The sequence below is a fragment of the Apodemus sylvaticus genome, chromosome 5 (genome assembly GCF_947179515.1).
Source record: "Apodemus sylvaticus chromosome 5, mApoSyl1.1, whole genome shotgun sequence".
Lineage (NCBI taxonomy): Eukaryota > Metazoa > Chordata > Mammalia > Rodentia > Muridae > Apodemus > Apodemus sylvaticus.
In genome coordinates this window covers 159,330,288-159,340,435 of record NC_067476.1, presented here as the reverse complement: position 1 = coordinate 159,340,435, position 10,148 = coordinate 159,330,288, and the positions used below count along the sequence as shown (strand labels likewise).

General features: G+C 51.8%; 1 protein-coding gene across 1 annotated transcript; it reads right to left on the bottom strand.

Moving 5' to 3' along the window:
• Positions 1-1,188: 1,188 nt before the first annotated feature.
• Positions 1,189-8,924, bottom strand: C5H20orf85 (chromosome 5 C20orf85 homolog). The gene is made up of 4 exons (XM_052181592.1): positions 8,857-8,924; positions 5,493-5,574; positions 3,577-3,678; positions 1,189-1,347 (listed from the first exon to the last, which is right to left on the bottom strand). Exons 1-4 carry the CDS (start codon positions 8,922-8,924, stop codon positions 1,189-1,191), a joined length of 411 nt encoding a protein of 136 aa, XP_052037552.1.
• Positions 8,925-10,148: the final 1,224 nt, after the last annotated feature.

Genomic DNA, 10,148 nt, shown 5'->3' with positions numbered 1-10,148 from the left:
GGCATGTGCATCCATGCCTTTAATCCCAAATGATCTTGAACTCGGAGATCTCCTTGTCTTAGCCACTATGCTTCATGGTCTCCATGCCAAGATCCAGGTCAGAAACTTATATCTCTGAGCCTCCAAATTAGGATCATAGGTGAGCCTTCCAATTCTACACTGTAGTTCATTCCAGATATAGTCAAGTTGACAACCAGGAATAGCCACTACATCCTCTTTGGCCACCAGGGAACCCTTCCCCCACCAGACCAGGTACAAAGTTGCAGAATTGAGTAGGGGCGGGGGTGGGGGGGAGACACTGCCAGCCGAGGGGCAGGTGTCCACAGGGTGGGAATGGCCAGGACATTGGACGGGACAGCTGTGCTCAAGAAACTCAGGAAGGGACTTTTGGAAATCCACTTGGTGGCCCTGGCCTGTTTTGTGCCCTTGAAGCTGTGGACTTGAAGCTCTTGAAGCATCTAGGCTAGGAGCCTCAAACTATCTTGTTCCTCCTTAAGCAGCAGCTGGGTGTCTGGACACAGCAATCTCACTGTCAAGAGGGCATGAGAGAGGTTTTCACGGAGTTTCCTGGGGACTGAGCATTATAAATATACTTTTTGAGAGCCGGCTTTACTGGGTTTCCCAGGTTTCTCAGCTCACTTTACACCCCAGGTAGTCTTTGAATCTGTGATCCTGTCACCTCGGGGCTCTCAGCAGCTGCGATGACAGGCCTGTGCCACCGTACCTGATGCTGGACGGGTGCTTTCAAGTACTTCCCTTTTTGAGACACCATGGCCTGTAATTCAGGCTAGCTTCAAACCTGATATCCCCAGGATACCCTTGCATGAGTGTCTTCTACCCCTGTGTGATGCTGTGATGACAGATCTTTAGTGATCCCAGTCTCTGAGGTGACTGTTAATGCAAGCCATCTACCAACTGAGCTGCAACCCCAGCCACAGGCAAGTGTGCCTAGAGTTAGGTCACTATTGCTTTTCGGAGCCATGGTTAGCAGTTCCCACAGAATTAGCAAACACACAAACAAGCAAATAAACCAGGGCATCTGTTTTATCTTACTTTAGCCAAAAAAAAAAAAAAATGCCAGGAGCACCAACAAACGACAGTGCCCTCTGCAAACTGTTGTTCTTCAAAACTTCAGGGATGTTCACCAGGCGCAGCACACGCCCTGCCCAAGGCGGACGCTGGGGGTGCTCAGTGCACGCCCTGCCTAGGCCAGCACAGCTCCCGCGCATAAGTCCCTTTGCAGCTGCGGACCTCTGTGTACCGCTCCAAGCAGTACAGGGCTGGCATGCCAGATCGCCATCCGATGAAGCCCTGGGTGGTCTTGGGGACTGGGGGTGATGGGAGAATCTGAAGGAGAAATACAAGCAGTTAGTCAAAGGGAAGACTCCTTCCTGCCCACATGCCAAGAATCTCACTGTAGGGCAAAGGACACCCCCCACCCCGTGCCATAGGAGTGTGTACAGGGTTCCTGGGGTGTCGATGAAGTTTAGCATGGAGAAGACAGAAAAGCCAGTATTTAAGCAGTGTGTGATGAGATAACCACTTTCCTACCAGCCTGAGTTTGAGGTTCATGTGTGTATTGTGCATATGTGTGTGTATTGGTGTGCATGTATGTATGTGTGCATGCATGTGTGTCTATGTGTGTATACATGTGTGTCTATGTATGTATGTATGAGTGTGTGCATGTGTATGACTATGTGTGCATGCATGCATGCATATAAGTGTGCATGCACATGTGTGTATATGTGTATGTGTATATGTTTGTGTGTATGAGTGTATGCATATATGTGGGTATGTGTGTGCATGTGTGCATGCATGTATGTGCACATGTGTGTATATACATGTGTTGTCTATGTGTGTGCATGAGCACATATGTGTGTACATATATGTATGTCTGCATGCACATGAGTGCATGTGTGCATGTGAGTGTGTGTCTGTGTGTGTGTGTAGGCTAGAGTTTGGCTTTTGGATGTTCACTAAGTTTCTTTTCTGTTCTGTGGTAACACTCTGACACTGGGGAAGAAAGGATCCATTTGACTTATACGTCCAAGTAACAAATGGTCACAGGAGCAAGTCAGGGCAGGATGCTGAGGTAGAGGCAGTGGAGGGATTGCTTGTCGGCTCATCCCTAGCTCACTCATGTTTAGACGGCTGTGTTGTAAAGCCCAGGAGGGCTAGGGATGGGGCCGCGCACAGTGGGCCGGAGCCTCTGACATCATCAATTGATAATCCACCCCGCCCCTTCCCCCCCCCCCCACGTGCATGTCCGCAGGCTAGCTAATGGGATCTAGGCGGTTCCTTAGTTGAGACTTCTCTCAGATGGCTGTAGGCTGTGTAGCTGTGTGGCAAAGCTAACCGAAAGGACAAATGCCTTAGTTGGGGTTTCTATTCCTGTAATAAAACATCATGGCCAGAAACAAGTTGGGAAGAAAAGGGTGCATTTCATCTTATGGATTGTAGCCCATAGTCCAGGGAAGCCAGAGCAGGGACCTGGAGGCAGGAGCTGAGGCAGGGGCCACGGGAGGGGCGCTGCTTACCGGCCTGCTGCTCAGGGCTTGCTCGGCCTGCCTTCTTACACAGGCCAGGACCACCTGCCTCTAGGCAGCACCGCCACCACAATGGGCGGGGCCCTCCTATATCAATCCAGAGTTTAGAAAATACGCCCAGGCTTGCCCACCGACAGATCTCATGGGAGAATGTTCCCGGCCGAGAGTCCTTCTTCTCAACTGACCCTAGCTTGTGTCAAGTTGATGGAAACTAGTCAGCACAGCATGCGTCTTCCTCCATGACTCCCTGCCTTGTCTCACTGAATCTGCAGCTCACTGGTCGGGACAGACCGGCTGGCCACCCATGGAGGGGCCTGCCCATGGCTCTTGTCACCCTTTGGGGCACGGCCTCACTTTTCTGCTGACTGAGGATCCTCTTCTTACTAACCTCTGATCGTTACCCCAGCACCCACTAATGGCCTCCCAAAGAGAAGAGAGTTATTTTTCAGGAATCTTAAGAAGGCTGGTTCCTACCCCCAGTCCTTCAAGCACAGAACCCCAGGCTCCAAGGCAGGTGCTTTGGTAACCCTGAGATGCGATGACCAGAGAGGAAGTGGAGACACAGAGAGTCCAGGCCACTCATCCACCACAACGCGGGAGCTTAACGGTACTCAGAACTCGGGTTCAGGTCTCACTGTAAATCTGAGACTCACCTGCTTACCTGGTCCGGTAATGTGTGTATGTGTGTGTACATACGTGTATGCATATTTGTGTGAACATGTGTGTGCCTGTGTGTGTTTATATGTGCACATGCATAGTTGTGTGTGCATGTTTATACATTCATGTGTTTGCATGCATGCATGTTTGTGCTTATATGAGCACGTATGTGTGTGTGTGTGTGTGCATGCGCGCATGCACATGACCCTTATGTGCTTATAGGTGCCCTACCAGTGAGGTTCTCAGACTGCTTCTGGGTCCCTCGTGCCTTCCCAGCACAGTCATGTCCTCACCTTTGGCTGCTGGACTGACCACAGTTCACAGAGGGACTTACTTTTCTCTTACAAAGCGGTGTAAAAAAGCTTCTGCAAACCTTGATGTATTTGTCCATGGGGCTCACTGGACGGACACGGAAGTGGCTGGGCAGCTCAATCTTGGGCTTGGGGGTTTGTGGCTCTTCTTCACCCTCGAGCAGCTGAAACAGAAGCCCAGAGACCAGACCCTCAGGCCAAGGCTAGGACATGGGCTGTTCATTCACCCCAGAGGCCGCATGTGACAGGTGGAACCAGTGGGTCTCCAAGCACAGGTGCTGCTCGTCCCAGGACAAGCAGGTGGTGGTGGGGGCGGGACCTGAGCTGCTGAGTCAGGCCCAAGTGGCCCTTGGTGAGGGCTCTGACTAGACTTGCAGCCCAGGAATCAATATTCCTACCATGGGAACAGAGAAGACTTCCCTGGTCAAGAATTCATACTAAAAAAAATGTCCGTGCCAGTTCCAAGACCGGGCTTTCCAACCAGAAAGGAACGCCCTGCACTCTGGGATAATTTAAAGCCATTTAAAACTCCCTGGAAACCCAATTTAATTACACACGAAGAATATTAATATCAGATCACTTGCGAACAGTACATTATTAAGGCCCTTACTTTATGCATCGAATTTCAAACTGTATAACTGTCTAAGAATTTTTAAAAAACCTCATTACAAATGGCATAATTTCAAAGTCGTGCCTTGGGTGAGCTGCGGGCGGGGCTCCCACTGCTGTGATCTATAATATTTTGAACTACACAGTTCTGGTCATGGTTTCCCTGCATGTGGTTTCTGGCTAGAGGTACTTATGTCCTGAACAGGCCACCCCTGGAAGCCCTGTAGGTATTATGAGTGTCTAGATAGTGTTCTTTATAAATAGGACCTGCTCACTCTAGACGTGGGTTCTGTGGGAACACTGGACAATTAGACAATTAGAAAGCGTCCCCCATGTCTCTCTGCCCATGTCCCCACCATTCCCTATTCGTGACACTTGCCCCTTCTGATTCTGTCATCTGTCTAGCCCCTTGTAGATGTCTGAACATGTGACCCGTGCTTTAGGGAGCCCCTGGGAGGGAGGACACTGTCTCAGTTACTCCTTCAGGTCCCTTTGCCTCTGGGCCTGCAGAGGGTCCCCTGTACCTTTATTCCGCCTCTGCCCTCAGTCAGTTAGGTGAGAGCTACCAGCTCACGTCACAGAAGGAAGGCGGTCAGGCTGCCTCAAAGTGAGACTGAGGTCAGCTGGTTCCTCACCTTGGCATCCCCTTTGCCATGTGTGCACGTGTGTGTACTGCGTTTGTGCACTGTGCATGTGTGCATGTGTGTCCATGTGTGTACTGTGCATGTGTGCATGCATGTCCAGGTGTGCATGTGCTTATGTGTGCATGTATATGTATGTGATGTTTGTGCATGTGTATGTGCTGTTTGTGCACTGGAGTATGTGTGCATGTCCAGGTGTGCATGTGCTTATGTGTGCATGTATGTGTATGTGTGTGTGCTGTTTGTGCACTGGAGTATGTGTGCATGTCCAGGTGTGCATGTGCTTATGTGTGCATGTATGTGTATGTGTGTGTGCTGTTTGTGCTAGAGTATGTGTGCATGTGTGTATACTATGTTTGTGCACTGTGCGTGTGTGCATGTGTGTGCACTGTGCATGTGTGCATGTGTACCCGTGTGTGCACTATGCACAAGTGTGCATGTGTGTATACTGTGTGTGTGTACTGGGTATGTGTATGTGAGTGTCCATGTATGCATGTGTTCATAAGTGCATGTGTTTATGTATGCATGTATGTACGTGTGCCTGCACATGCAGATACCAGAAGAGGGCATCAGGAGTCCCGTTGCATGGTTTTCACCCACAGTCATCTCCTCAGCGTCTCTTAGTTCATTCTTGCTGAGTGTCACATGGTGGCCATTTATTTCCTGACGTGACTGGTTACAGCCTGGAGACGGGGGAGGGGAGGGAGGCTCCCAGTGAACTTAATTACCTCTTTCATGGAAGTTGTTAAATATCCCCACTTTGCTGGCCAGTTTTGCCGGGCCTCAGATTCAGCCCTCAGACGGTATTTCCTGAGGCAGAGAGACAGTTAGTAGGAGAAGGCTCCCCCAGACAGGCCCCTGGTGAGCTCCCAAGCATGCTTGCCCTGGTGTTCTGCACACTGACCAGCTAGAGGATCTGCAGGTGGTGTGGGTGGAGCTGGAGCAAGAAAGATGTCCACGCTCTTCACTGAGCCTCTCTTAGCTTATGAGGAAACCCTGGCCAAAGCAAGAGAGGCGGCGGTGGGAAGAGCTGGCACAGAGGGCAGGCGTGCTGCGGGGATCAGGAGGGACTGGGGCTAGATGCTAGACGGGCGTCGTCTGAATGTGAACTCTCCTGTTCTGTATCCAGAGACAAAGGGCATCATGAGGTAGAGAAGTGCCCATGGGATGGGGCAGAGAATTTAAGCAGACCCTTGGCCCTGGGTTCCTGCAAGCGTGAACTCGGCAAGCGTGAACTCGGCAAGTGTGAGCTTCTTTAAATGGTGCCCGGGATGCTCTACCTGCCCAGTCCAACCCACTCGTGAGCTGAGCTGAGGGGCAGCTGGCGTGTTCATGTGTTGGGTTCTGTAAGCATGAAGTTCAACTTGATCCTTCAAGCTCCGATTTGGGAATCAGAATCTGCACCCCTCCCCCATCTCTGCAGATTTGGGGGCCTGGATCAGGCTATATATCCTGGACTCTGAGTTCGGAAAACAAAGTCCATTCCTTTCTCTCTCTCTCTCTCTCTCTCTCTCTCTCTCTCTCTCTCTCTCTCTCTCTTTCTGTGTGTGTGTGTGTTCGTTCCCATGTGTGGGTCTGTGTGAAGGTCAAAGGTCAACCTTGTGTGCTGTCTTAGATGTTGTCTATTGCTACGATGATACACCATAGCCAAAAATCGAGTTGGGGAGGAAAGGGTGTATTTGGCTTACACTTCCACATCACTGTTCATCATGGGAGGAAGTCAGGACTGGAACTCACACAGGGCAGGAACCTGGAGCAGGAGCTGATGCAGAGGCCATGGAGGGATGCTTCTTACTGGCTTGCTCTCCCTGGCTTGCTCAGCCTGCTCTCTTATAGAACCCAGGACCACCAGCCCAGGGCACCACTCACAATGGGCGGGGCCCTCTGCTGTCAGTCACTAACTGGCGGTATGCTCTATAGGTTGGCCTGCAGCCTAATCTTACTGAGGCATTTCCTCAACTGAAGCTCCCTCCTCTCGGGCGGCGACTCAAGCTTGCATCAGGTTGACACAAAACCAGTCAGCACGACTGTCGTTCTTCAGAGTTCCTCCACTTTGTCCTGCAGATAGGATCTGTCAGGAGGGCCTAGGCTCACCGATCAGGCTGCACTGGCTGAACAGAAAGTTCCAGGGACCTGCCTGTGTCCTCCCACGCCCCGTGATATAAGTGTTCCCGGCACACCGGATCCTACATGGGCTCTGCAGTCAGACTCAGGTCTTCATCCTTGTGTGCATACACTTTCCAGGCCGAGCCGCTCCCAGCCCTAGAGTGTGCCCGTGTCTGTTCTGTGTCTGAGTGTGTACACGCGTGTGTGGGCCAGACGACTAGACAGCTCAGCTTTCTCAGGGCTCCAGGGTTCAATCTCAGGCCATCCGCTCTCACCGCGAACACACACCTCCGCCTGCTGAGACGCTGCTCCAGAGTTTGATTCTCATAGAGACGTGGCCAGCAGGAGCTCAAACAGGAGCCACAAAAGTGACCATAAAATTCCCCCTAGCCATACCAAAATGGACATAAAAATAGCCACCTGGCATTAATTCTCATGATGCTTTTTTTTTTTTTTGGTGTGAATCTTTGATGTTTGTCAAATTTCCATCACAAGCTTAGCCAAGGTTTGACTGCGTTCACTTCCAATGCTCAGTAACCATGTTGGGTGCTGGAAATCAGAGCCTGTAGGCTCAAAAGGACCTGTTCAGGGGGGGGGGGGGGCTTTTTGACTTGGGTCTTGAAGGATATGTAGGAGTTTGTCTGGTGGAGTGGGGAAGAAAAGATACTGTTTCCTCCTGGGGAAGGGTGTTTATGGGTCGTAACGAACACTTAAAACACAGATTGTGCAGTTTGTGGGAAATGACACTTTTCCATGTATGAGCATTAAACAGTGTCCTATAAAACAAGCCTAATGTGGAAGTTCCAATACATAGCCCTCTCTTCATCCAGCTCCATCCTCGGCCACCCACACAGGTGTCGAAAAAGACGATAAAGTCACAGAGACGGAGTCTAGGGAGCTTAAGTAAGGAGGTGAACCAGAGGAGCCTGTCAGCCTAGGTATCAGGCAGCTGCAGCAGGAGGGTGGTGAGTTCAAGGGCAGCCTGAGCTGCCGGGGAGTGAGTTTAGGCCTGCCTGGGTGACTCGGGGTTAAAAGCAAGATAAAGAAAGCTGTGGTGAAGTTTAGTGTCAGAGAACATGCCCAGCATTCTTGAGGCTCTAGATTCACACCCAGTGCTGACAGAGGGAGGGAGAGGGGGAGGGAGGGAGAGGGGGAGGGAGAGGAGGGGGAGGGAGAGGAGGGAGAGAGGGAGGGAGAGGAGCAGAAAGAGGGACAGATGTTTCTTGCATCTAAGGTTTAAATTAGACTTCCTATAGTGGTTAAAATGACAAATAATGGAATACTATTTAGCACTCAAAAATATCCATTACAGAAGCCGGATGGAGACAAGTCTTTCAGAAAATGGATTTGTCGTCATTGCTGTTGCTGTTTGAGACAGGTCTTACTGTGTAGACTACTCTGGCCTTGAACTCACAGCGATCCACCTGCCTCTGCAGCTCGACGGTGCTAAGCAGTTTCTGCGCCATGGCTTCCCAGGTCTTCTCAAAACCAAACCCGAGTACTGCTGCCCTAGGCTACCCTAGGCTGGCCTCACCACACGCAGCCCTGGATCTTTTAAAATTAAACTTTCTTCTCATTTAAAAGCATCAGGGAGGGCCGGACAGCACTTGGGAGGCAGAGGCAGGCAGATTTCTGAGTTTGAGGTCAGCCTGGTCTACAGAGTGAGTTCCAGGACAGCCAGGGCTACACAGAGAAACCCTGTCTCAGAAAAACAAAACAAAACAAAACAAAACAAAACAAAACAAAAGAATGAATAAATGAATGAATGAATGAATCAGGGGAAACCAAGAATGGGTAACCGTCTCTCTGCTGTGGGCAGGACGGAAGGGTGGCAAGACTGAGATATCCCTGTGTACCTAACGTTGACCCTGACTATCCTTAGAGCACTCCTGTTACTCTCAGCGGTCTTCTGGTCTTGGTGGGGAAACTGAGGCCAGCATGGCGTGTCCGCGGCAGGTGAGAAGGGCCCAGCCCAGCGGGCCTTACCAGATCTCGTCCTGGGCCACAAGGTTCATGCGCTCTGCGGCCGTGGTGCTGAGCGGTTTCTGCGCCATGGCTCCTGCGGTCTCCGCAAACCCAAACCCAAACCCAAACCCGTGTGCTCCTGCCTCAGACTCCGCGTCCTTAGTTGTAGTCCCGTTGCTGGGAGACCGGTCACCGGGTCACACGTGACCAGGAAGCGGAAGCGGAAGCGAGGCAGGGGCCGCGGGTCCCTGATGCTTGCCCTGGCCTCCGCCCTCTGAACACCCAGTGGCTCCTCCGAGACCTCGCACCGAGGTCCCCGCCCCTCTCTCGCTGCTCGCAGGGCTGGACGCGCTCCACCTCTGACCTTGTTTTGTTTTGTTTTATTGTTTTTCAAACTTGTTTAATTTTGACACAGGGTCTCCCTAAGCTGCTCAGTCTGGCCCTGGCTCACTCTAACCCAGGCCGACCTATGGTTCCAGTCGCTCCTGTTGCAGCCCCCTGAGCAGCAGGCCGGCTGGTACCATCAGCCCTGGTCCCTGGCCCGGTTCAAAACGTAGACGTCCAGGCGCCGGACCCACAGAGCTTGGTGATGTCTATTAGACAGAACACACCCTCCTGTCCAGACCCTGGGCACCACCAAGAAGCACTGCCAGCTACCTCCAGTGGTTGCAGGAAGCACTGCCCTCAGCCCCGCCTCCACCTCCTTGCAGAGCTTGGCTAGCCCCCCTCCCACCAGATCTTGTACAGGCCGGCTCCTCTAGCCAGGCGGTTTCCCCTGCTGAAGCTTGTTGTTTAGAGCTCTCACCTGTGCTTTGACACTGCTGCATAGTATTCCACTCCTACTCAAGGACAGAGCAGGTCTGTCAATGACCTGGCCTGCATTCATGATAAGTTGATAACAGGCCACCACCCGGGGTCCTTGCTCCTGGGTGGGCAAGTCCTCAGATCGGCTGGGATCATCTTCCTGTCTGCCTTTCCTAGGTCCTGTGCCTGTGGAAGCCTTTGTGTAAGGTGGCTAAGAAGAAAGAACCAGAACCGCTGTGCACTTCAGGCAAACTCTGCTCCTGCTTCGGTAAGTGTCTAGGTATCTCTGCGGAATGAATAAGCTAAGCTTCTGGCTGCTGTGCCTGATGCCCCTCCCGTCCTGCATGCATTTGCCAAGAGCCACGCCCCTCCTGCAAGCTTTGTTAAGAGCCCTGCCCCTCCTACAAGCTTTGTTAAGAGCCCCGCCCCTCCTGCAAGCTTTGTTAAGAGCCCCGCCCCCTGCAAGCTTTGTTTAGAGCCCCGCCCCCGCAAGCTTTGTTAAGAGCCCC